Source organism: Acanthochromis polyacanthus, chromosome 7 (assembly GCF_021347895.1).
Source record: "Acanthochromis polyacanthus isolate Apoly-LR-REF ecotype Palm Island chromosome 7, KAUST_Apoly_ChrSc, whole genome shotgun sequence".
Classification (NCBI taxonomy): Eukaryota; Metazoa; Chordata; class Actinopteri; family Pomacentridae; genus Acanthochromis; species Acanthochromis polyacanthus.
Genome location: NC_067119.1, coordinates 11,468,132 through 11,496,129, shown reverse-complemented (window position 1 = coordinate 11,496,129; position 27,998 = coordinate 11,468,132). Strand labels below are relative to the sequence as shown.

The window sequence follows — 27,998 nt, the reverse complement described above, 5'->3', positions numbered from 1 at the left end:
ATAAAGACAAGGAAACTCCCGAACTTTTGCCTCAGATCAAAAGTATCTTTAATTATCTGTTGCATTGAAGACTACATTCATATTAGTATGATGTAATTTTGGTACACTGTTGATGTGTGGTTTTTGCAATTCCCCCTCTTTATACTATATAAGAAAGTTTCAACTGGATTTTAATTTATTTAATTTTTTTTTATTTCATTTTCTTATTTAGGTTCGATGGCCCCTTGTACTGGAATTTTAACAAAACTGTAAAACAGAAGCTACAACTTCAGTTCTGCCTTCAGAGGAGAAAAGAAGTCAAAAACAAAGTTTGAAAAAAAGAAATGACAGACTGAAATGAACAGACAAATGATAAACACATACCACTTAACAGAGAGGATATATATTTGTAAAAGCACATTCGTATTAATATTTGATGCTTTGGAATGAAAACAGCAAAAAAATAAGAGGCTCACTGTGATCAAACAACAACTGTCCCACTGTCCTCAGCACATTCCACTTATATATTATGTCAATTTGATATTTGTGCCATTATTAAAACGTCATTAACCCCCAGTCCTCCCCCCCAAAAAACAAAACATAATAAATAAGAAAACGGGTGATTTGATTGGTCCATGAGGTAAGATGTGAAATAAAAAAAATAAGGAAAAAAAAAAGCCAGAGCTGGAAATTTTTGGAAAAGACAAACACTGGAAAAAGTTAAATTAAGGAAAAAAAAAATAGGATTGTGATTGCAGATAAGAAAGCATGATGTTAGACAAGGTTTCATTATCTTATTCTAGAAAGAAACACACACACATGCACACTCGTGCACACACACACACAATCACACAGCCAAGCATCGACAGCAAATCAAATGCCCAGGCTGCTAATCTTAACAAAGCCACTTGATGGATGATAAGAGTTTTATATTTACACTGAAGCCATGGTTAACCGACAAACAGCTTAATACTAAACCCCCCGAAAATACAAGAAAACCAGATTAAATCACCATATTCTCTTTTCAATCCTTCACTTTTTAAACCTCTTACTACGACAAAAAAGAAAAAACTTAAACTCCAGAGACGAGTGGGGCTCAGAGGGTCAAGAACAGCGATGATGGAGAGGCTGGGAAGACTTGTAAATCCGCCACCCAGCGAAAAACTAAGCAGGTAGACTTCTCTGTTTCTGCGGCGACAAAAAGGAGCACTTCAATAAAAAGAGCCCGTTTGGATTACCCTGGTCTGAAGTCAAAAACACGCACCTGCCCCCCTGTTGTTGGGAGGTTTGGTGTTAGACAGCATGCAGTTAGCTACAGGGCGCAGCCTGAGTGGGTGGAATTAAAAGAGCACTTCAAAAAAAAACAACAACACGACTGCCCGCTTGGGAATTATACGGGGGCTCCGACAGAAGTTTGAGAAGTTTCGGATGCACGTTTTTTTGTTGTTTTTTTTGAACGTCGATCTGAGGAGTGTTGTGCAGCAATAACTGTAAAGGTAGAAGCAGCATGAGTAGTGTTCAGCAGGCAACACTCGGGACTCTGTGGAGAGGGAATGGCTCAAGAACAAACCAAAAGGTGCAGCAGCAGCACTTCAGATGGGTACTTTCAACAGGTCTACCTTGCTTCAAAATCATGGGAAGGTTTAAACCCTGCTTCTGCATTAGAGGCAGGATTGGAGCTTATCATTCATTGATGCTGTGGCTGGTAAGTTCCGATATTCATTAGACATTTTTTGAGGCGACTAAGCTTAAAAATTTGACTTTCAAACGATTTTGTGAATTTTCGTGTTGGCTGGCATGCTGAAAACCCTACAGCCATGCTCAGTCTTTGTTCACCGGTCAGCTGAATGACTGGATGTTTGCAAAAGCACGAATGAAAAATCTTACCAGCCACGGCCTTTACTGTCGGGTCTGTTTCATCTGAACACACAATGTCACGACACTTATCTTGATCTTTTTAAAAGTCCTCGTATTATCCGATTTCCGGTTCGCCTTCTCCACGTGATTGTCACCTGTTCCTCCCTCCCGATGTTTTGCAGCACCACTCAGGCAGTCACACAGGTAGGCAGTGAGTTTCAGAACGATCACGACGTTTATTTTAACTGGCTGTTCATGAACAAGTGAGGAGATTTTTCACCACAGCCAGGTGTGAGGCAAAAGGTCAGTTTTTTTTCTGTTGACTGTAGAAACAGAAGAAAGTAAAGAAGGAGGGAGGGAATGGTAGAGAGGACACCTCTCAGAGGCTTGTTGCACCCCCTAAGGCCCAATGTGGGCTCAGTCCTGTCCAATCTGGCCCAGTCTAACCCCGTGTTTGGTTAGGCCAAATCCAGTCCAATCTGGGCTGGTCTGGTCTAGCTGGGATCCTGGCCAGGGTTTTAGAAGAGTGCTTTGGATCCCTGGTTTTCGAACTCTGACCAGGCGTCGTTCAGCTCCATGAAGATCATCTTAGCGTACTGTTCATACGGCTGGCCTGTTGCCTGCAGAGACAGAGCGTTGATGAAAATATTAAAGGATGAAGACGAGTAAAGACGACATTAAAACATTTGAAAATCGTGCCACAATCTGCTTTTATGGTAAACAAATGTTCAATCTTGGAGCAGCATGTTTCTGGATACAGCACCTTATCTGGATGGACAACCAGCACAGCCTTCCTGTAGTATTTCTTCACCTGGTCGGGCGTCACCAGGTCCGCCATGCCGACGGGCTTCCAGCGGGTTTCACCCTCCCACAACACTGTGTGGAGAGTCGACAGCAGCGCTCGGATGTTTCGCTCCTTCCCCTCAATCCAGTCCAAAATCTACAGCATGACAGTGAAACAAAACATTTAGCGTGGAAAAAGAGACAAACGGTGGTCAGCACATGGAGGACGCTTTGTGAGGTAAAACTCTGATTATCTCCTGCTAAAAGTGCCAGACTGGTTAATCTAAATAGCCCTTTTGGCAATGCTATGGACTGATCAGATGAAGGTGATTTACTCGTTATTTATGCAGGGAAATTACACTGAGAGCTGTTTTTTTTTAATCATGTAGCACATCCTGTTCAAGTCCTGTTACCTGTAATTTAAGAGGATCCATGTCCTTTGTGATCTCCTGTCTTCTCATTTCAGCAATGGTCCGTGGTCCCTTTCTATCAGGCTTAGAAGCAAAACCCTGAGTTGACAGCAGGTCCTCAAAATCGTCCTCCTTTACCTTGGGTTTGGGGCCTATGATACAACAAAACACAGAGTATAACAGTTTGACAAGGGAACTGTGTTGATTCAAAAAGATGCTAGCATGACTCATGAAAAACTTCCAGAGGAGTTTGTTATCGTTCCGGGGCGCCAGAATGTTATCAGTATCCTTGTTTCGGCGGGGGAGAGGAGCAATTTCACCTTCCCCCTAGCCGCTCTCAACTTTTTTTAGACCTCAGCTGTGGCAATCCTCGCCTTGATGGCATCCACTTTGCGACTCAAATCAACAGTCACACCAAGCAACCCTAGGCCTGTGCTCTTTGTGGCGACAATCTTGTCTATCGCGTTGAGAGACCAGCAAATCAATTCCATGATCGGTGTTTCGAAAGTGCAGTGCCAAGCGATCGCTCCAAGTCAGACGAGACAAAAAAAGTGCAGCAAGCAGAAAAACAAGAGGGTGTGGGGAGAAGAACAGAGATAGAGACAGAGAGAGGAAAAATGCAACCGCCTCCCATGAGAGCTCAGGGCAGTTTTATGAACTCTCCAATTTATTCAACTGTTTTGATGTCTTCCGTGTTGTTCAGTTCCAAAATTTTGACTGACAGTGTAAATGCATATCTACAAGCGAATGAAAAGCAATATTTCCCTCCACTTTTCTCAGTATCTCTTACCAAATCCAGGCCCGCGAACTCCTCTCTCCTCTCTCCCACCGATGACACTTGAGAAGTTGAGGTTGTAGTTGGGTTTAGTGGACTGTGGTCCTGGCGGCTGAGATGCTGAGGATGGTTTGGGTGCAGATCCAGGTCCTGATCCGGGCATCCAAGATTTGTTTTGGGCTGAGGCGGGTCTTCCAGACTGCCAGGGCTGGGCTTGAGGCTTCGCAGAGGAGGAGGCGGAGGAAGAAGGACCTTTAGCGTTAAAGGAGCTCCCGGAATAATTACTGCTGGAGGATCCTGTAAGAAAACAAAGCGGGATGATGGTTAATCGGGATAAATTTGTATAATTAGGAGCTTGAAATTCAAGCTTTTGCTGTTTTATAGCCATTTCTTACCTGGTAAATTAGCGCCAAGGTTTCCGAGGTCAGCAAAAGGGTCAAAGGTCTGAGACTTGGCCTTTGACATGGATGAAACACCAGAAGCTGCAAACACAATAACAAGTTTTTAGATTTACAACTTCCAAGACTATCCACATATTTATCATACCAAGTAGATTCTCATTCACACACAAACCGCTACACAATGTTCCTCCACCTACCAGTGTTGGTATAGTTGGGTTTGCTGGTCGTGTTGGTCATGCCGGCGGTGGTGCCGGCTGCCCAGTTGTCCCACCCACCCAGCAGGTCCGGTTGGCTGGCCGATGACGTCATCTTCGGGACGTCATTCACAAGCTTATCTGGAAAGACACAAACATCCTATGTATGACCAAGTATTCACCAGAGATTTGGGGTCAAAATTTGTTCGAACTTTAGCCTCAAGCTGCTCTGATATGGCAGCAGCAAGTTTGTCATAAGCGGTTACAGTTGCGGTGTGATTAAGTCACCTCCCACTTGCTTTAGTTTCTGATGTAATTACAGACATCAGATATCAATGACAATGTCAAGCAGCAAATAAAAACTGTAACTCAAGATACTGACAACATCATTCTGACAGGTTTAAACTTAATTAAAGATGTCTCAATGGAACAGTGTAGGTATCTTAAATACAGGAGCATCAGATAGGGCTTCACTTTGGCCAACAGCCTCAACTGAAAGAAGCCGGTTTTGACAACAGAACTGATCTGTTTGTCAAATTTAAAGATATCTTAAATTCCATTTATGACTATTCAGAATTAAACTGTAGATATCGGAAAGTGAAATTACAACTTGTCGTTTTTCCATTGCAGATATCCGCAATTATTATGGGTATCTGCAACTAAATTGTAAATATCTGTGATGACAAATCCTGCACACATGAGTGGTAAAAGCGACAGCATTGGTCAGAAGAAAGACAAACTTGTGGGCATCATAATGTTCTTTTTAACTAGGATGAATTGAATCACAGATCTCTGCAAACACATCTAGTCTAGCTACTAAATGCAAAAACGTTTTGCTAAAGATACGCAGACAAATGGTGGACAGCTACGACATAAACCAGAAGAATTCGTGGCTCATCTATTTTGTGAAGCAGGTGCAGAGGACAGGGACAAGAAGTCAGGCAAATACTTCTTTGATGAAGGTCTAGCACTGAGGCGCTATGCTAATAAATGCATCTTTGCAGGTGAGACAGTCTGCGGCGGTCTGATTGAAACTTTTGGATGGCTACTAACATGATGTCACAGCAGCAGTTACTCACTGAGGTTGAAGAGGCTGGTGTTGGAAGCAGGAGTGGGGTTACTGTGAGCTGAACTAAATCCGCTGGTTGCTGAACTGTCAGAGCCCAACAAGTCTCCAAACAGGTCCGGGCCAGAGGCCTGTCGGGATGAGCCGACACTGGAACCGACACCGGAGCCGGACCCCATCCCAAACGGATCAAACAGGTCGCCCATAGCTGCAACACAGGCAGAGTGGCAGGGAGAAAATGCATTAAGGATAACGGGAAGATTTTCCTACAGCAGTGTAATCAGCATGTATGAGGCGTCAACGCTTACGTTTTGAGTCCGGTGTGGCCCCACTGGTCGACCCGCTGAAGAACAGGTCTTCCTGCACCGCTCCCGTCTGACCAGCAGGAGGTGCAAACAGGTCGTTGAGGAGATCGCTGTTGCTGGAAGCAGCTTTCATTCCTCCCTGCTCTGCTGGATGAGCGGCAGAGGAGGCGGTTGAGGACATGGAGGGAGGTTGAGGGTCCGAGTTCAACCCCAGGAGGTCAGCTGTGTCACCCAGAGGAGAGTCCTGGGGTGCAGGAGGGGAGGTCTGAGGGGAGAGCGGGACACCAAGAAAAGAGAGAAATGAATTAAGGGAGAAAAAAGTGCCGTTTGACTCTATTTCACGGCATTGTAAGGGTACAAGATAAGTGAAGTCATAAGAGGATATAGTCAGCCATGCTAGATTATCAGCACCTGGAAGTCAGCATCAAACAGTGGCTCGCTGTTGTCTCGTGACAGTTGCTCTCCACTGGGGGCAGAATAAGAGTAAGACTCTCCATCTGATTGGTCACTCAGGTCCTCCTGGTCATTCATGGATCCCCCTCCTTGACTGTCTGAGGCATCCTGAGGACCATGCACATCTACAAGTACAAGAAGTTGATCAGTGAAAACGTGGCATTTGGAATTTTGGAATCAGCCAGTGTTTCATGGTTCATCTTCTCTGTTTGGGAGGATTAAAACAAGACACAAAATGAAAAGTCTTCTCTAGAAAGGCGGGCAGTTAATCAGAATACTAAGGCTGTAAATACAGATGGTTTTAAAGCTAAAGTAAACACAAATGCAGTACCTTCCCAATCCAGTGTCTGGAAGAAGTTGCTGGCGTTGGTGTCATTACTCATAGGAGATTCTGGCTCTGTTGTGTTGGAGCCCTCTGGGGTCTGAGCTGGCTGGGGCGACTCCGAGTCATAAAATGCAGAGGAGCCTGGCTGACGAGGCAGCTCCGGCTTACCTGCAGGTATTTAGGATGAATTTTTAGTTCACTGTGAACAAGTAAATCTGAAAAATTGAAAGAATGCTTCCGATGGACTTGAGGGCAGAAAAGAAGGACAGAGTCTGAGAAAAACCAAACCAGACCTATGCTGAGCACGTCCAAACCCACGATCTTGTAAAATAAATATCTACCAAATTTGCTGAGGATCTCCTGCTGTTCATCACGGGAGGAGAAAAGGATTTTGGGGTTGAGGCCCTTGGTTTGGAAGCCCTCCCACGGAGGACTCTTGGTGCTGGGTCTGTCTCTGGGTTCCACCTCGATGTCCAAGTTGACCTGGAAAAGGTCTGGATACTTTTCCTGGATGTCACAGGCATCCAGATCATACCTGAAAGGAGAACAGATAGATGGGAAAGGAAAAGTTACAAATAAAGCCCATCGCAAACATTTTAAAATATAGTAACTTAGCAGTATCTCTTACCACTGGTATCATTGTAGAAGTTAAAGAATCATTTTCACACCAGTCAATACAATCAAACAATACTGACATTAGCAGCGGTATTTCGAGGCTCCGGGTGTTGTACTTACTTGGCAAACTTGACTGTAGTGGCGTTTCTCGGCACAAAGCCTGTGTGGAACTGAATCTGAAACATTTTCATGGATGCCATCTGAAACAGAAAAGTATCTCAGTTCAAATGAGAATTGATTCAGATTTATCACCACTTTCCTTTGGTCTATTCATGAACCAACACAATGAGTGTAACGATGCAGTTTCAGAGGTTCAGTACATGTCCATACCTTTGCCTGTAGACGTCCTCCCAGTGTGGATCTTGCATGATAGATCACCACCAGTACGTCTCCTTGGACTGTAACATTGAGGGGAATCTCCGCTCTCCCATCTTCTATCTTAAAATCCCTGAAAAGAGGGAAAATGACTCAATAAAAGAGTAATGACTTTTGTAAATTGTTTAAACAAAGCGGAAATCTGACAGGTCACACTGACTTCATCTTGTCATACTCCTGTGATGTGGTCAGCACCCTCTCATCGCCGACATAAACTTCGCAGAACGGCCTGCACCCGTTGCGCTGCTTGTTGAACAGCGGCACGGGCGTCATGGTGATGGAGCGGATGATTACAGGCTTGCAGTGAGGGATGATGGGCTCCTCTGCCATCATGTCGCACATGTACTCGATATACCTGAAAAGCAAAGCAAAGATAAAAATGATGTCTGTATTTACTGCAGGAGAAGGGACAAATGTGAAAACTTAGGTTTCAAAAAAGGTGAATATGACAAGTTTTCTCCTTTTCTGCACTTCATAATTTCTACATGTGTGTTTCTGCACCTCTTGTGTGAGGGCGCAATGCCAGGCGGGCAGCGTTTCATTGAGAACATGTAGACGGCCGCCTCAGCTGTGGTGAAAAGGCGACAGAAACACAGGAAGGAGCAAACCGCCACCGCTGATGCTGCTCTGCCATCCTACACAGAGAAACGGTGATTTGAGTTATGCGACTCTCTTTTACTTTTTTCCTCTGTATCATCAATTTTAGTGGCATGAAGGACTAACTTACCAGACAGTGGACTATACAGATGTTCCTCTGGTCCTGTTTCAGCCATAGATGCATGTTCTTACATACACTGTAGAGACTGCGGAGGTTAGGGGCACGACGTACCTGCCAGTTACACTCTGATACCTACACAAACACACAAAGATTCACACCTGAATGCAGCTTACTCCTCAACATCATCTTCATCATCACCCTTTATTTAAAGTAGCAGAGAAAGAGAATAAAAAAAAGATGTCGGCACGACCAAAAAAGTTAGGAAAAGTTAGTCAAATAAAAACATTACCGTAAAACGGGGCTATAAGGGACAGCTAGGTAATAAGGGACATTTCTATCTACAGGAAAGCAAAAAGGAATTTCCAACTTAGTACCTAGATTTCTTTAAGAATTCATGGATAATTGATAAAAACAACACAAAACCGCATCCTGCTCAACATAAAAACCGCAGAATTACATTTAAAACATTTTCCGGAAAAATGTCCCTTATTACCCAGCTGTCCCTTATAGCCCCGTTTTACGGTAATTATTACTTTTAAGTCTTGAAACAAACACATTGACTACAAGAAGAGCAGCTGGTAGTGAAATAGGATGAAATGAAAAACCTTTATTGAGCAAAGTATAAAAATGAGTCAAACTTTAGATTGTTTTGCAGGTTATTCTATGTTGCACGTGCACAGTGGATAAAAATGGATTTCCATTTGGGTATGTTTGGTAAGGGCTCACGTTTAAAGACCGCAATGAGGTCATGTACAGGGGTAAAACAGTAAGAATCTTATAAATAAGTGAAACCAAATGACTCTCAGGGCTTACAGAGCGTGAGGAGCATCTAACTTGAGCATACAGCTTACAATGATGAGTGTCATAACTATCTCTGGTAACACATTTTAGTGCACAGTGAGAAATGGCATCAAGGGCTTGAGAGCTGCTGTTGATGCATGCATGTATAAGATGTCACGATAATCCATCAGTGCTGACACAAGTTACAACAGCAGCTACTTTAACAACAGCAAACATTGATGTACTACAAAAACACAAAGTAAACAAACTCCTCTATAATCACCTCTATAATTTAGCCCTCAGCTTATCTGCCATATTGACAAGAACCCCCACCACAAAGACACATGCACACACACACTTCATACCCTGTTGTGGAATCGAGACGGCCTGTACGATCTCTTGGAGAGGTTGTACACAGCGTAGTGGCCAGCATGACGTGAATCCAGGAACAGGCGGACGTCCTCGATGTTGTTTTTTATCGCCGACTCCACCCCTTCAGCTGGGAAAGACATAACTACACACACACAAATACAGTGGCAACTGCTACATTAGCGGTTGATATCTTTTTTGAAATGATAAACACATCAAACATCATGTAATGTGTAATTAGAAGGACTTAATGGCATACCGATACAGTTATATGCTAAAAAAAAAAAGGGGTTTTATAGAGTTCTCATGCCTACCTGCTATTCTGGAGGTGATGTATGAAATATCCAGGTCCCCTTTGGCATAGCTGTAAAAAAAAAAAATTTTTAAAAAAATCAAATCACAAGTGCACTTTTAAACGGAGTACTAGCGCTACACAGGAGGGAGGACGGGCACAAATCAGTGACTACTACGAGAAATAAAAGGGAAAATAAACTAATGTCTGGGAGACAGCCTTAAACACACAGCCTAATGACATAAGCCGGCTGGGGAACAAAGAAAGCTTTGTGTTGCTAATGGAAAAAACCCAAATATTGAAGGATGATCGGTTCCTGGGCTACGACTCAGCACCCATTTCTAACCAATTCTGATGAAGGATGTCCTACAAATTACACAAATCAGATTAAGACAATCCCCACTTCATCTTTCTGTTGTGTCTTTAATGTTGCACAAGCATCTGGCAGATGCCTGCTGTCACGTGGGATCGCTCATCACTGCCAATAGCTCCTTGGCGGCAAGCAGCATTGGCAGTTCAGTGATGTAGAAATTAGGCCTCACTGGAGCAAATATAATCAACAACAAGAGCATGATTCCTACTGCAGATTAAAATTCAGTACAGACAAAAAAAAAAAACACAGGCCAAGCAAAGAAATGGAGAAATCTAAGGTGGAAATGGACAAATATATAATCTGTATGGTAATGCTGGTTAAGACACACACATGGCTGAAATGGTTATTTAGTATTGTTTAGTATGCAGTGGAGCCATATTCAAACTACTATTCATTCATTCGCTCATTCATTCAATCAACTCATAAAGGACAGTGATTTCTAACCATGTTTACTTGTACTTAAGTGGACTTTTTTATGAAGTTGCTTGGAAAGATTATAGCTGTAGGAATTGTTAAAATAAACGATACTGACACGCTGAGTCAGTTTAAACACCTAAAAACTAGTTGTTAAGAATGCATAAAAGCTAGACAGAAAACAAGCAAGGGAATTAGAATAGTAAGTCAAAAAAGGATTAATACAACATGAAAGAAATAGCAGAAAAGTAGATTAGTTGTTTAAATAGAGACATAAAACAGTTGCATGCAAAGGAACAGGAACCTCTTGGTGAATTTCCTACGCTGTTGATTATTTAAGTAAAAGGAAATAAAAGTAAATATAATTCTTGCAAATAAGTCGAATTTCTGTCGAATCGTCCATGTAGACCCTTTTTGGAGAGTCAACCACTCCCGCCTCACCTAAGCTTTCCTGCTGTTTCTTCGGAGTCATATGGAGAAATGTGGAGTTCTATCGGAGGTTTTTGTTTGTCCTCCAGATCTCATCCTCACCTCTATAGTTTCTCCTAAGTGTCATTCCTTCATGACATTTCAGAAAGTGTGAATTTAAAGCTGCGAGCATCTTGATATCTTTTAGCTTTCCCTTGCACAGTAGGCATCAAGTATCACCATTTTCAGAGCCTCAGTCCGTCGCTTGGAGGAGCCAACGTTTGAATGTTTGCACAAGGTTGGAAGAACAAGAAAATGCATTTTTGACCTGCCTTACAAGGACAAATAAGACTTTGTAACTAGAACAAGTCAACGAAGTTCTGTTCTGAGACTCTACAAACACAAAGCCCACAAAATAAAAACCAACATTTCAATTCAAAATACTTCACTTGTCCCCTGTTAGCAATTCAAGGCACACAGAGCCTGACGCTGACACAGAAATAGCAGTAGTTAGTAGGCTCAGTTAGCTAATTTTGTATGTAATTTCCCCATATGCTTGCATGCAAAAGTACATGACTAAGAATAGTTATCTAACAGTGACGGTTAAAATTGAAAGGGCATAAACTGATAGGTGGGTAAGACAGAAAAAATCTGATTAAAATTGTTGAAATCAATGAAGGAAATAGTTAAAAGTAGTGGGTTGGTGGTGTTAAATGGTTAAAAGCAATGGATAAACAGTTTAAACAGTTAGCTAAAAATAATGAAATGGGTTAAATGAATCAAAGTATCAACGAAGGGCTACTTAAGTTTATCGGATTGGATCGGATGTGGCTATCTGCCTTAGCTGTCTAAGAGGTCAACACTTTTATGTCCAAAGTTTACAAATTGCATGCACCAAAATGACTGACAAGATTTTAATACAGATCACCACAATTTTGACCAAACTTTAAGGAGTATAGGAGTAGGACTGTTTCTTGGTATATACTCACACTAGTTTCAAAGATTTTCATTCATCAAACCTGAAAAATGACCTGAAGCTTGAATAGCGAGAGTCAGACTCACTCGCTTTGACATTTTCTGGTGTCATTCCACCCATACATAATACTCATCTGTCCATTCACATCACGCTCTGCACTCATTCAACTGAATTATTGAATGTGTGATGTTAGGATCAGCAAGCTGTGATGACAGACACAGCACGGCAAAAAGGCTTAGTACAGGGTTTTTTTCTCTCCTCTAAATCAAACACAAACTACAGAACACACAGAGTAACGCATGAGTTGACGCGTTCCACCGACCCATATTTACCTTGGGTTGCTAGGTGATGGACACATAGTGGGACCATGAGGGATTGGGACAGAGAAAAGAAACAACAACAACAAAAAATAAACAAAAGGACCAAACAAATGGAGCAAACTGATGACTGAACAACCAAATGAAACAGAACTTCAACACAGGTGGATTGTGTGCCGATCAAAGGAACACTTTGCGAATTTTCAACCTGTCCGTAACAATTATTGCAAATCCCACTGGATGCTAGAGGGAAGTGAAGTAGATTAGATTGCTTCATAATCCACTGATTTACTGTTACACCAGCAGTTGGTAAATGATCTACAGAGAGAGATATCCACTTTTACTTACAGTCTGCTGTCTGAGTGGAATTTCAGACAACCAAACAACAAAATGTTCCTTTTAAAAGGTAAATCTTGGACCAGGGTAGGACAGGAGGAGAGAGCTGTCACAAAGACAATTTGCAGGTGTACAGTCTACATTTACTTTAGGTTGATGCAAGTGTAATGAAACATGATGACTGACAATTGACAAACAGCATTGCTTTGGTGTCAGTTGCCATTTGGTGGATGTTTGAATTCAAATTCCTCACAGAACCCAAGCACATAGCTTCAGAAAATTAAATTAGCTCTTCAATTAGCACTATAAAAACACAAATGGTGGTTGACAAGCCAAGTGTAACCATCTGAACCCCAAAACTCACTGGCGGGTTTTGAAAGGCCAGTTGCATTTTTAAAAACAGTCAAAAATTCACGTCACTAAAAAACTGTGGAAACGGAGAGAATCGTCTGGTGTTCAACTTTTCGGTGGTGCCTGAACTAAACATACCACTTCTCTGGGAAACTTCTGAAAAAAATCTATGCATACAATTGCCCTATTTTAGCAAAATAAGCCATTTGCTCAAATAAATCCAGCAAAAATTCTGCACTCCTGGATGCAACTTTGAAGCTAAATGCTAAATGCTAAAGCTAAATGTGACTCAGCTATGGTCAACAGTGATGTGACAAAAAAAGCTGTGGCTTTTTAGCTGAACTCTGCAGGCTGTGTTTGTACAAAGCAGATAGACATTTAGAAAACAATTAATAATGTAAACATTAAAATATCTCTAGCATGTAGTCAAAATTGTTGGTAACATATGTGGGCACTTAGAAAAATGTTGTACAAGTTGGTTCCAGCTTGTTTCAATTTATGTACAATACACAATCAATTATTATCCTTTTTGAGTTATTGCATTATAACTGTATTACACTGCATGAAAGAATTTCTCTCTAGAAGAAGAAGTTCTCTCTACTTCTTGCCATGGTTGTGCTGTTTCCATAGAGGTATATGACTTTAAAACAGTGAGTAAAAGTGGCAGGTGTTGAGGTTCAGAGGGTTAAAAATGGGCATATTTGAAGTCACATTCCAAATGATTACCCATCTCCTCAGTTTAAACACATAATAAATACAATAAAGAAAGTCTGTTATGCAGTGTGAGAAAAAAAAATTATTCAAATTTATGAATACAGCATTTTTGTTGTTTACTGAGCTTTCATGGTGACTAAACTGAAAAGCATGTGATTGAACAGAATACAAAAACAATGAGATTCACCATAAGCAGGTTGGAGCATGTTACCTGGCTACTGACTGGATGACCTTAGAGGACGTGTCCTTTATGTTGGTCAGGAATCGCTCGGTTCCTCCTCTCAAGATATCCAAGAGACCACTGCCGGACTGGTCAGGATCGTACACACCTGGACGCGTCAGGAGGAAAACCAGGAAATGTCAAATATAAGACATTTACAGACACTGTCATGGTTAGAGCACTGATATCAGGTTTAGCACATGAAATCATAGCTGCTGATGACATCAAAAACACCTCAAGAAATCATGGCAGGAAAAAAAAAATCACTTACTAAAATAAATCATCAATTATTGAAAACAAAAACATATATTCTATAGCTGTACATGTGGGTGCAGAGCATCAGAAATTCATTTGTAGCTGCAAACTGATCACAAACCATCACACACGCTTAATGACATTTAGAAGTGGATCATCGATAAGATGTAAATGCATTGCGTGTTTAACTTAAAGGTAAATGTATTGAATAAAATCAGCTTCTTTCATTTGCTGGAGCAGCCTGAAGTTGAGATACAGCAACAGTCAGAGACGCTCCTTAAGGGAAAGAGCAAACATTCTGCCTTTCGACAGATGGTTGAGTGGCAGTGCAGAAATCCTCTTAATGGACAGCAGACAGCTTGGATGTGTGCGTGTGTGTCCGGTAGTTTGTGTGTACATATGGCAAAATAATAAGCTTGTTATGCTCATTTGGAGGGGGAAAAGTACAGACAAGCAACAGAAATGTGAGCTTTTCCTTCAAGTAAGTTCAGCTTGTTCTATAAATAAATATATAGTCTCACTCTTAAAAACAAGGAAGTCAGCTATGGCTAGACCTTTTTCACCAACACAAATCCCAGCCTGTGACTCCCACAGTAAAATGCCACTTTATTTATTACAAAGCTATACGTGAAGCTCTTGGCCTCAGGGTCAGGATCACGATCAGTCAAGCTCAGTGTGTTACTGAGTTACCGGCATAAGGTGATAAGACATGGAAGCAGTGACTGGAGGGCGACAGTGAATGGCTCTATTACGAGCAACAAATGAGATTGCGAGTACGATGTTTCCACCACACTTTTCATGATTTCATAAACCACAATGCAAAGACCCTCAAGATCATTTTAACACATATGAGGCTTTGGACCACTGGAGGTATAAATAACTGACCCACTGACAGTCGTTCATGAGCCTTTTTGCTCAAGGAGGCTTTTAGTTAACTCACAGTGTAACAGGAACACAGGAGCTGGTGTGTATATTTCTTACATAGTCGGTGACCTGGCCAGCTTACTTAATGCCTGACCATCAGTGATATGGTAGATGGCATCTTAGCCAAAATATGTGTTATGGGCTGATTGTAGGTGTGTCCTGATCAGTCACACCTAAAAGGGACAATTTATGTGACAAATATGCCTGTTTCTGAGTAGTAACATGCAGTTATTTTGTCAGTTTGTTGGCATGCAGAACAACAAATTCATGGAAATGCTCGGAGTCCCCTTATTAGGGAAAATGCTAAAGTCAATCTATTGCACTTTTGAAGACAGGATGACATGTAACTACTGCTGTTTTCAGGGATTTTACTCTCCCAAACAGACACAAACCACCTGTGTAAGTAGCCCTGCAGAGAGTATGGCATCACCACCCAAACAATCTCTCACCTGCATTGTTTTGGACGTTGTGGATCTGCATGGGCGGCTGTGCTCCGTTGTTGCCGAACCCTCCGTTCTGCTCCAGCAGCTGCAGACATTCATAGCCGTCATACACCGGGCGCCAACAGTAGTACGTACTCAACATGGTAACAGGTAGGTCGGCAAAATGAAAGCTAAGCGGTTAAAAAGAAAATCTGCGACCAGGAGTGAAAGATTCTGCCTGTGATGTTCAAAACACAGAACCTCAGAAAGGAGATGCAACAAAGAGGAGGTTAACAGAGACGGAGAAGAATGTCATCAGCGAAATGAAGACGAAAAGCTTTAAAAAAAACTGAAAAAATTCTTTCAAAAAAATACCAAAAGTTCATCAGTGGAATGGTTGAAAGCAAATCTTGAGAGAAAAATCATCAAGTGGTACGCAACACGTCTCATCTCTGTCCCTGCGTGAAAAATCAGCAGCTCAAAACAATTCCAAAAGGTCAATACGCTGCAGCAAACTAAAAATAGTTTGTGTCAGATATGCAGGATGAAATAATCCTCCCATGAGTGGTGGTGGGTCTGGGCCTGTGCTACAGCAGCCAGAACGCCTCTGTCTCCGTCTCTTTTCTCCTCTGAGATGTCTACCGTGTTTCCTTCTCAGTATCTCACTCCCACCTCTGCTCCCTTCCTCCACAAGTTTTCTCCTCTCCCTCCTCTCTGCTCCATCTCACAAGTCTCCATATGTCTGGTCAGAGATTCAGCAAAGGAGGAGGATTATGATCTCCTTATGTCCAGCAGGGAAACCCCTTCTTAACCCTAATCAGATTTGCAATCGCCAAATCTGCCTTCACTGTGCACACACTTCCCAGCGTAGTAAGAAATGTGCAGAGATAGAGAAGAAGCGTGTGCATCAATTTACTAATTTGTTTCTTGGCAAAATATGCAAAGACAATTCAATTGGAACAGAAAGTGAGTCCAGGATACTGAACAGTGATGCTGACACCTCGATAAAACAATCAGGTGCAGACCAGGAAGATGTCAGAGAAGTCACTGGAAATCTGGAGATTTTTGACACTTAAATCAGCTTTATGCAAAATCACAACTATGACTGAGGATTTAGTGATAAGTACCAGGATTTGTGGATTTGTGGTGAGAAACGTAAGGAGCTGTGGGCGCTAAGTTGGCACCATGCAGAGTAAAATGACTCTTTATTCCAAATTCTTGACTAAAACCTTAAATCTGTGCTTAATTAGCTACTGCAGGTGGTGGTTGAAAAAAAAAGAAAAAACATTCTCTGCCTCTACAAGCTAATCAAAATACTGATTTACTACTAAACTGTATCACTTTATGTTTGTTTTGGATTTCAGTTCACCCCTTTTCCACCTCTGAGTCTCTCTGCCTCTTTGGGCCCATTAGCATCACGCCAGCTGGGAGGAGAGGAGGAGTCTGGGAAAGAGAATAGAGACGTCTTTGTGCTCGTCTTCGTGTGTGTGTGTGTTTTCTGTGAGGCTTTATGTAACCACATCAGTAATTTGAGAGTGTGCGTGTGCACGTTTACGCGGAGCGGAAGGAGCCGTGTGGTCGGCCTGTCAATAACCTCTTCAGAGGCTGGCAGACGCTGGGGATGTGACCCGGTGTCGCTGCCTATAGAGCTGTTTACTCCAAAACACACTTTGTCAACGCTGCTATCTACTTAGAGACGAAATCCAAAGCAAAAACAGGTTTTCAGAGGCCATTTTGATGCTTTTGTCTTAAAGAGACAGACAATTTGGGAAAAGAGGGGAAGGGAATGCACCGTGAATCAAATCAAAGATGCTCTGTGCATTTGGACCCATGTGTTATGTGTCCTAACCACTCAGCTATCAGGTCATGCCCCGAAGCACAAACACTTTACCAGCTAGTGAACACATCGGATTAGAAAATCAGGCTCCAAAAGCTACTTTATACATTCACAGATTAGGCAAATTCAGAAGTCACACACTCCTGAACAAAAAGGACACCAATCATTCCAATGAGTTAAAGTTTAATAGCGGGAGATTGCACATCTACTTGACAATAAAGATAGCTGCCATAGCCTGTTTTATACCAGCAGTCATGCACACTCTTACCTCTGTAATGGGAGACTTGGGGTTGACGTTGCGTGCCGCTGCTATCTCCTGGAGCTGGTTGACCAACTCTGTAATGGACAGACGCTCCTCTGGGTTCACCTTCAGCATGGAACCTGAAGAGAAGGAGGAAGAGGAGAAGAGGTGTGTTAGAGACACGGATATATCGCAAAGAGAGAAAAGTAGTGATGGAAATGGAGAAGGCAATTTCAATATAAATGTAATTTGTAAGAAAAATGAAATTGTAGAACAAATCCAAAATCACATGCTCAACAGTAAAGACTGACAAATAGAAACAAGTCAAACTGGATCGCTTTGTACATGTGTGTCACTTCCTGTCAATCTTTGCAATAAATGAGCAGGTTAGTCTTGTCCACCAGGTGGAGCTGTTTAACTTGACTGGCCCACTTCAGGAATTTTTTCATGGGAATGCTGTGTTTAGTGGTGCCATTCTAAACATGGCAGGCTGGTAAAGGTGATAAGCAAATTTGGGTGACAACTGTGGCATAAATGTAGCAGATAAAGGGATTCAAAGACTCTTTCACTCTGCTTTTTCATAGCCGGACTGTTGCGCCTTTATTCTACCTTGCTGTTCCGTGTTTAAGGTATGAAAACGACATCTGTGTGAAAGAGAGAGGCGGCTCTGTTGTGGTATGCCTCTCATTTTACAGCAGCTTGTTTGGTTCAGTGGGAACCAGCAAAGGCAGCATAACGACTGTGTCTACGGAGTCGTACTATGAGGCGATCCCTCAGTGAAATGTTCCGATGAATCAATAGGCTGACATGAAGAAACGAGCACAGACAGGTTGCGGTACGCACGTATGAGCTCGTGATACACAGTGTACTTGACATCGTTCTGAGGGATGGCGTATTTCCCGTTGACGATTTGCAACTTGGCGCCATCCTCGAATGGATGCTGCTTAAAACACAACAGGTAGAGGATGCATCCCAGGGCCTGTGGGAGAGAGAGCAGATACAGTCATTTTTATAAAAATGTGCGCAAAACATGTCAAAATGACCTAATGTCTGAAAATGTCAATGCTCTGACCCAGATGTCTTGCTTCTCGTTGATTGGAAAGTTGGAGTAGAGATCGATCATCTCTGGCGTTCGGTACGCCGGAGTGGTGTTCCTTGTGATCTACGGAGAAAAAGAAAACACCAAGTCAAGTATCCAGACGAAAATATAACAACAGTTTTACTCTTTTGTAAAAAGCTCTTCCCTCCAGTGTCTATTTTGTGCTACTAGCCTGACATCATGTTCCTGATGGACATGTAGGTTATTAGTAGGGCTGGACCCGAATATCCCGAATATCCCCCCCGGTCGGACGTTACGGGGCGGAATGAATATCTGGATATTCGTCTTTAATAGGGTCCGAATATTCGGAGGCCAGAAACCACTATTCGGCCCAGCCCTTGTTATTAGATTTAGAAACCAGGATCTCTGGTGTCCTGAACACTGAGGTCATCTGTGGCAAAGCTCCTGAGTGTTTGGTTATGGTATGAATATAATTAACCTGAATGATCAGTCCTTCCTGGACGCCTCACTGTTAATCCAATCAGAGGTTTCTGGTTCCTGCCCAACACCATGATGTAAATATCACCACTGATCCACTGTGACTTCTGATTTGATGACTAAACGTCTATAATAGATTCACCAATTAATATTTTTAGCTTGGAATGAGTAAAAATTGCTTAGATGATTGCAATATTGCAGGATGCAAGAAAAAATGGCATTAATAATCAGTGAATCACATGACTGAGGGCCCTTTTGAGATCAACCTTAACTGATGTTTGAGTGTGCGTGTTTGAGCTCAGACCTCATCCTCCACCATGGACCTCTTCTGTGCCGACCAGCTGTAGTCGGGGTAATGTGACACTGTGGTGGAGCTGCCAAAGTCACACAGCTTGATGGTGCCCTGGTTACTAATCAAGAGGTTCTCAATCTGCAACACATCAAGTCAGCGGCAAGATAGCAAGTGATTAATTCACCAGTTATTTAAAGTGAAGTAGCAGCACAAGACCCAAAAGAATTCTATCATTCATTCATGGATTTTGATCAGTGAGCAGTGCTTTGGTGTTAAATTCTCTATATCGCCAGTAACAGACCAACCTTGAGGTCTCTGTGTATGATTGGAGGCTTCTGTTTGTGCATGTGCTGCACGGCGCGACACGCCTGGTAGAAGATTTTCAGCACGGTGTCACATGACAGCAGAGCCCTCTGCTCGACCCGCTTTATGAACTCCACCAGCTGACCTGAGGCGCAAGAGACACACACAGATGAATGAATGAAAGCCTGAAGATAGAAGGTGGAGTCTTGCATCTTTACAAACATCTTATTAATGCTAGAATAATAGAAATATGCAATTTTACGCGATGAGTAATAAGTTATTTGCTAAGAACGCTGAAAAACTGCTGAATAAAAACAAAGTCTGTCGTAACTGAGCGGAAAGGAAGTAGAGAAGGAAGAAGAAACACCACAGACAGGAAGCCTTTCGTCACAAATGCCTTCGGTTAAAGTTACTGAGAAACGCCAGCAGCACGCCTGATTTACCGCACTTAGGTTTGAATGAGCAAGCGCTGATTCAGTGCTGAAGAAATGGACAGGGAAAGGAGTGAAAAAATGCAGAAAAGTGTCCTTCAGTGTGTCGATTTGCATGTATTTACCTTTACACAGCTCAGTGAGGATCAGGAACTCGGCCTGTCCGGTGTCAGACTCCTCCTTACTGATGGAGGCAGCAGAGCAGAACTGAACCATATTCGGATGACCTGACAGCTTTTTCTGTGAAACCAGCAGGTCAAGGAACATACAGGGGGAAAAAAGGCACTACAGTGGTGTTAAGACTGGCCTCAGATGTGTCATTTCAGAAATCATCGTCCCAATCGCTGTCTAGTCACAGATTCTGGTAGGCTTTACCAGTAGCTTGGTAGTTTAGTCGTCTAATCCAGCAGGTGCTTTACAAGTTAGAAACCAACTAATCAAACAGAGAATTTGTGTAACACTTGGCATGAAAGCCAGTGGATTTGGATTACTTTCTGAAAATCTGCCAACCACTTCCAGCCAAGCAAGTCCTAGAGGTGCAAGTCTATTGTAAAATTCTAGCTAATTAATCAAGCAGTGAGATTTGAGTGAAGAAAACTTCAAACAGGTATGAAATGTCATCATCAAAATGAGTGCATTGACATTTCTGCCTGCAGTGGAACCAGGAAAACACAAAGTCTGAGGCCCCATAATGTGCAGCACAGTATGAAGCAACTATTGCTCAACAGGACAAAAAAGTTTTCCTTCATATCAAGCTCATAACTCCATAAAACAAACCTTCCCACAGCTACTGAAATCTAGCAGGAGCTTCAGCGTCTCGCCCCGTAAATACACAAAACTATCTTTAAATAATCTTAGTCACCCTGGCAGAAACTGAAAAACAAATCAGCACCTGTAACCCCTTCAGAATCATTCATTTCTGCTCATCAGTCCCACTCGAACAAAAAACATACTTGAGCACCTCAAAAGATTCACAAATGACAGCTACACAACACAGAACAGCCTGTGTTTGCTGTCCACAATGTTAAACACTGTAAATGCATATTAGTTACTGTATTGCACATCATCTGCGCATTGAGTGATGCTGTATATAAAACAAACTATAACTCTTCTAATGATGACAGTCTACATGACTGGAAGTGCATTCCACAACCTTATGAAGTCATGAGTTTAACTTGGCTTTGTCCCATGTCACCACCCGCTGTGTGCAAAACCAGAAACGCTCTACGACGATCATAAGAGAAACACAAACATCTTTTCATTGGAAATCATGGAGGATACCATGAAGCAGACTTCCTGGATGATTTCCTTGTTCTTCTCCTCCTCATTGGACAGCAGCCTCTGAAACAAAACAAAGCAAACATTGGTTGGTTTCTGTTCTGTGATCAGGTGGCAGAGAAACATTTCACGCAACACATCTAAGAAGCCTGAACTAACATATTCCATGAACACTATTTGCTGCGAACACAAAAAAGCTGATTTAGAGAATCATCAAATGTTGGGTTTGGCAATTTAAGTTCTCCATTAATCATTTATTTGCACTGCACTGAAGCGTAGTCAGTTAATTGTTGACCTTTGAAACAAAACAATATTCATGCTTCAGCAGTATTACATCCATGAAAACACTATCCAAACTCTTTCCTTTTTTCTGACATTTACGTTGCCTCGGGTAACTCTAAATCATCCTTCGGTTATGCTGCTATAGGCCGAGGCTGCTGGGCAACTTCCCATGATGCACTGAGCTCCTCCATTCTCCATGCATTTGCTAAATATGACACGGCAGTATGTTATGAACTTCCTGTCTTCTCTCCCATAGTTTGTCATCTTTCTCCCTGAAGCTATCTGAGGCTCCAGAGCTGCATCCATCTCATTTGCTGCCCCCCAGTATTCAATGTTTGTTGTTTCTAAATGCTCATATTTTCTCTCCTCACTCTCCTCTTACACCAAGTGATTGAGACACAAAGCCAGATCCACCCTGAGTCTGGATCTGTCGGAGGTTTTTTTATACTGAAAGGGATTTTTTCTGCCCACTGTCAACATGCACTTTCTGAAGGGGAGGATTGTTGGGTTTTGCTCTATAATGCTGTCAGTGATTTTGACAATATTATACACAGTTTCCAAGTATTATTTATAACATCACTTGGCGTTATATGTTCTCATTAATAATTATGAAAATCCAGCAGCTCCGGTGTTAAATTTGTTTGAGAAATGCACGGAAATTCACACGACGATGACAGAATTAATAAGTACGGAGCAGATGGTGCCCACACAGCCTTGTCGGTCTCCAAGAAACAACATGGTCAAAGACTGCTTCTTGAGCAATATGACTTACAAAGTAGCAGGGAAAGCAGCTGCCCACGTTGGTACACTCACATTTTTTGCCATTTTTAATAACAAACCATAGCATACTGTAAAAACAGGAAAATGGCAAAATGTTTCCAAAATGTGTTACACCGTGACAGGTCGAATGCAGCTGTACTGAGTAGCACAGTGCATACTGTATTTTAATATTTACTCATAACATGTAGTATTTACTGCAGTTTATGTATGATAAGTACATGCTGTGCAATGTAGAATCAGTGAGGATAAAGCTCATGTTCCCGATTCAGTGTGTCCTTCATACGCACTCTCATGCAAACTAACAACGGAGCAAATTAACAAATCGATGTGCATTATTGACTGGCTAGCAGAGTTTTCTCAGCAGGTGCACATTTATCTTACCTTGAGAGCATAGTCTTTACCGCTGCTCATGTCCTGGGCTTCATACACAAAGGCAAATCCACCTTAAAAAAAAACCAAAAAAAAAACAAGAGTCACTAGGGCGTCGTAAACGACATTCAGTGTATTGCATAACTTGTGTGATTCAGAGCAGGACGTGCTGTGATACAATCTAATGTGGCTATTATCTTTTAACAACGTCTAATTTATACGTCGAATTCGTTCCGGCTTTATTGCTCCACATTATGGCGCTACAGTGATGACGAACAGATATTTTCCTGCGCTGTGACATAAACTGTGAACAGTGATTAAAAGAAACAAATTCACATGTCCAGCAGCTGATTTGAGCACACCATACATCTCATTTCATTCCACTGGATGCTGGATTTATTAAGTTTGATCTCATGACTAGAGAGAACATTAAACACAACAGCAATCCTCTGCTTCAAATACCCAAAAACATTCAAGCTACGAAGCCATATTATAGCCGACCACAGTCTTATCTGTTGGCCACTCAGAAGTGGAGACGTTGGGGCTTAAGGGCCCTGCTGAGAAATGAACCCAACACAAGCAACTCTTTTATCACAGGCCTGCTTCTCTAACCTTTAGGCTTCTGCTAAGCTTTGCTGAATATCCACCTTTTCATTTAAGGTGTGGCTGAAACCTGAACTGCTGATTATGTGGTCGGTGCTGCTGCATTCACGAGGCTTCTATCAGAGAGCGAGGAGAATCACTTTTGCCTGGCATGATGAGTGCTCCAGAGAAATCCATACGTTTTTAGCAAATGAACACACACAGAGCATCACAATGCCCTCAGTAAAATGTATTTCATGGAAGAAATCGGAGCGCAATAAAGCCCAGCCTACTTAAAATTAACACAACATAGACGGTATTCATACAATGCAGGGAATGTTAAGTGCAAAAAATCTCAAATCGAGATTCAGATAAATTTCAATGTCTTATATAAAAATGTTGAACAGAGGGTCTAAGGTCGCATACACAACAGTACGTCACATTTCCAGTCTCGTATTAGCTTCATTTTTCAATTTCCAGGCTTGAAGAGCACTGTGACTAGTGGACAAGACACTTTGGTTTCCTCAAGTTTCACCAAGTCTGCGCTCACAAGTGGACTCAGCAAGCCACAGTCCAAACAAGGAGAGGGCAGAGTTACCATAGAGACGAGTAAATCAACTACCAGCCTCGCGTTACGCTGCAAAAAGTTGAAGGAACACGTTTAAGATTGCGATCTTTAACACAGGTTAACTCAGGTGTGTACGGTGGTTTTAATTTCCCCAATCCTGGTTTATTGGTCTGGTTTTGGATCGAAACCAGCAATCTCAAAGTCATGTGCACCTTTTAACGTTAAAGGACAGCACTTTTATTGCAGTTTTATTGCATTTTTGAACCCATGCCTTACACAGATTAAAGACTTCAATTTACTACAAATACAAAGCAGAACAGCCAGCGATCAAACCAGTGTATTATTCATTAGTCATTGCAGGATTTATGTGTAATGTCAGTGATTCTGAGAAAGCATACTGCCCCTGTGGAGATCACATGTCTTCCTACATTTTGTGCTGAGAAAGATAGGGGCTGAAATCTGAATAGCTCAGTTTTCTTTGCTCCAATTTTCAACCCATTTCAAGAAAAATACTGAAAAGAGGCATAAAAATCCTTTTTAATCACATGCCAAATTATTCAATCTGTCTTGGGTAAAATCTGAAGCTTGTGTTAAATAATGAAAGAGATGCTGCTGGTAAAAGTGGACAGAAAAAATAATGATAGCCCTAAAAACAGAACCATCTAGTAACAGCCATCCACTGTATTCTCTCACCAAAGATCCTGGTGAAGGAACACAACAAAGACACCTTTCACACAGCAGGACGGGGGTTTGAAAAGGACAGAGTTTTAGTGTAAAACGATCTCCACCTTTGACATCTGCTTTGATTATGAGAGCATTCTGTTAGGCCAGCTATCGCATACGAGGAAGTGCAATCCCAAAACTGTGATTATACCGATGATCTGAGAGCAAAACAATGAGCTGAAAGTACATCTATATAAAATTAATCCACAGCAACTTTAACAATCAGTTAATTGTTCATTTATAAAGCAAGACTGCCAACCATTAGATGGCCATTAGTGGGTTATTTGTGATCATTTTACAACATGCTGTAACTTTTTTTTATACCACATGCATAACTACATCTAAAAGAGGCTTTGCTTTCTGCTCCAATGCAGTTGGGACTGAATAACTGAGAGCAAGTGTTGAGGAAAGAGGACACAGTCAAGGGCATTTTCAATTACAGAGGAAAAACTGTTTCTATAAAAAAACCAACTGCTAACACTTAGGGTGATGCAGCAATCTGTCAGAATCAGTCAGCAATTTCCCCATAAGGTAGATGAAGTTGGGTCACATTGAACGGTGCACACTGCACTGAGACTTGCCAACTTATTCAATGTCAGTCTGTGTTTTCGTCACCAACTACATTCCCCAAAAAACAACCCGTAAGCTGTGAGTCGTGGTCTAAAATGAGTGCAGCAATGGCCAACATTGTCTTAGAGTTGTTAAAAGTGAATAATAAATAAGAATTTGACAAAATATGTTATTTAACCTACTGATATGTCACTTGAAGGATTTCTGAAGATAATATACGACATCCAAATGGAGCAGATGTGAAACTGAACCACTAAAATAAAACCATGAATGAAATCTGATCTGACCATGCTGAAAACTGTGTTGACAGCGAACGCTGAAGTACTTGGTAAACCACAGATTTAACCACTACTTCTTGTTAGAGATAGTTATGTTCACTTTAATCACAATTTGTGGTTAAACCTGATTTAATCTGTGTTTTTATCAGAGCCCACCAAAAATAAAGATCAAACATTTATCTTTTCTTCTTTCCAGTTACTCCAGCAAGTAGGTAACCATGAATAATAGCAAGATTGTTTGACACTTTGCATAGAGGGAAAAAATCCGAGTTTTTCTGCCACAGAACAGCAACCTGATCAGCAGGTTTACACATGCCCTGTAACCAAAGTCATGGTGCGACATCTTAGACTGATGCTGATCTACTTGGGATCAAATGGGGAAAAGTCATTTCTCTTGAAAAAGCTTCATGATCACATAAATCCTGTGGTGTTCATTTATATTACAATGCAGTCCTAACCAGAAACACTTAAGATAAGAAGATAAAACGAATGAATCAGGTTGGAAACAACACTTGCACTCAAACAATCTTTCCTTGGATGTCACAGGAAACAAGCTTTACAAAAGGCTGTTTGTATGCATAACATTAGGATAAAGTGTTAACCTATCCTGTTAAGTAAGAGGCAACAATACTGTCATCACAAATATATTCAAGCCTCCACAGCATGCTTTACCACCTCCTCTATTACGATCTTGCTCTTTGAGCCAAATGTGCCTCCAAGTCAGATTATGAGGTTTGAGGTATGCAGCAAACTATGGGTTGGGTAGACGAGTAAAATGCAGCCACCTATGCAGCTCACTGTGACTTAAAGCAGCAGCAGACATGAGATTATTACGTATAAGACAAGCTACAGTTGTCTATTCTTCTTCTTCACACATCTGGAAATCTATTTATCGTTTATTAGACACCCTCGAAATCCAATTATCAACTGGTGTTTACATGGTGACTCATAGCTCTGCACTTGCTAACGTTATTGCCATTGACAACCAATGGAGATACTGCTAGCCTGTTAGCTATTTTAGCTAACTAGCATGTCTAGCCGTACAAGACGTGACCAGCATAATTCGTCGCGATCGCCAGTCTCACCTTCCGCAATCACCCTCTTGATCCTCAGTTTCATGTCACCGAGCTCAACAATTTGTCCGACGAAGTCATTCTGGTCCCGGCTGGCCGCTCCGGACGAGCCGGGCCCGGCTAGAAAATCCAGTGCCGACTGGAACAGGGACATGTTGTCCGGCACCCTAGTTCAGGCTCACAGAGGCCGAGCGGTAGACAGATCCCCTCCGCGGGTCTCAGTAGAAAAAACTTTGGTGGTTTTCTCTGTTATAAAGACTTGTGATTGGGTGATATTATTCTTTCAGTATAAGCAAACATCCTCTTCCTGCTGTTAAACTGACGAGGCCACCATCATCAGTCACCGACTTCCGCGAAGGGTGATGACGCCAAGACACAATTCAGTCATGTGATGTAGAAAAAAACTACTGACCAGACCAAAAAAGAGAAAGAAAAAAATGTTGAAGCAATTTAAAACTCAATATGTGGGAACACGGAATAAAAAGTACTAACGTGGTTTTGTATTTATTGTTACAGAAAATAAAACAAACAAGCAAATAAATCTTTTATATATAGATAGTTAAAAAAAACCCTTTGAACAAGATAATGCCTTACTGCAGTACAAATAAAAGGCATATGGCATATTACTTTCTCTTAAATTCAAAAAATAAAAAAGAAGAAGAAAAGTGAAGTCGAGTACTAATAAAAACCCGACAAGCAATTAATAGGCTTGAATGTATTTAGGCTTCCTGTTCGGTAAACATGCTCAGAAAGTTTCCTCCCTTTTGGATGAATACCTGATGCCTTTGTTGAGACCATTTATTTTACACAGTAATAAAAATTTGTATGTTTTTCAAACATATAGGGATGCCATTCTTATTGTACAAGATGTCAGGTATTAGCCTGCCATCTGCAGGACACATACTGTATGTGTCAAATGTTTAATTCAATGTCTGTGCAAAGACTGATTTTCAGGTAGGGCAGAAGTTGGATATGTTTCAATGAATGAAACCCTGTGTTAGAATTACTGACTCATATAAAGAGCGGGCAATTGGAGGTCTGAGGCCTTTGCAAAACTCAGTCAACGTCACTTAAAATAGGCTTGTAACAGCCTTATTTTTTCATAGCTGTGTCCCTCTTGGGGAAAAATTAAATAATGTAATTAATAGGCTTGTTTCAAGCCCATATATGCCTACAACAAACAAGATGAAAGAAGTAAAAGAGGTCAGAACATTTTGCATTTCACTGAGAATCCAGTACAATGTGGCATGCAAATGGTGTGAGGGATATTTAAATACACATATACTCAGTTGATTTATATAGAAAACCACAAAAACAATAAGTGAGCAGAATAAAGAAGAAAAATTAAAGCTCAAACATACCATTCATACAGATAAAGAACAATTAGATGACAGTATAAGCCAAGTATGTATCAGTTGTAAGAACAGATAAGAAAAGTTGTGTGTGT

The 27,998-nt window shown here is 41.5% G+C and overlaps 1 protein-coding gene across 1 annotated transcript; it reads right to left on the bottom strand.

Moving 5' to 3' along the window:
• Positions 1–21: 21 nt before the first annotated feature.
• gak (cyclin G associated kinase) lies at positions 22–26,925 on the bottom strand. The gene is made up of 29 exons (XM_022191475.2): positions 26,564–26,925; positions 22,770–22,831; positions 21,330–21,389; positions 20,174–20,288; positions 19,620–19,762; positions 19,327–19,452; positions 18,558–18,647; positions 18,329–18,464; positions 17,513–17,625; positions 15,435–15,513; positions 13,798–13,915; positions 9,720–9,769; positions 9,402–9,550; positions 8,266–8,388; positions 8,040–8,173; positions 7,699–7,893; positions 7,494–7,611; positions 7,284–7,363; positions 6,890–7,083; positions 6,555–6,716; positions 6,182–6,348; positions 5,774–6,035; positions 5,479–5,673; positions 4,403–4,540; positions 4,200–4,286; positions 3,820–4,101; positions 3,033–3,181; positions 2,600–2,776; positions 22–2,456 (listed from the first exon to the last, which is right to left on the bottom strand). The coding sequence occupies exons 1-29, from the start codon at positions 26,703–26,705 to the stop codon at positions 2,355–2,357; spliced, it is 3,948 nt and encodes a 1,315-aa protein (XP_022047167.1). The 5' UTR covers positions 26,706–26,925; the 3' UTR covers positions 22–2,354.
• Between the last annotated feature and the right edge of the window lie 1,073 nt (positions 26,926–27,998).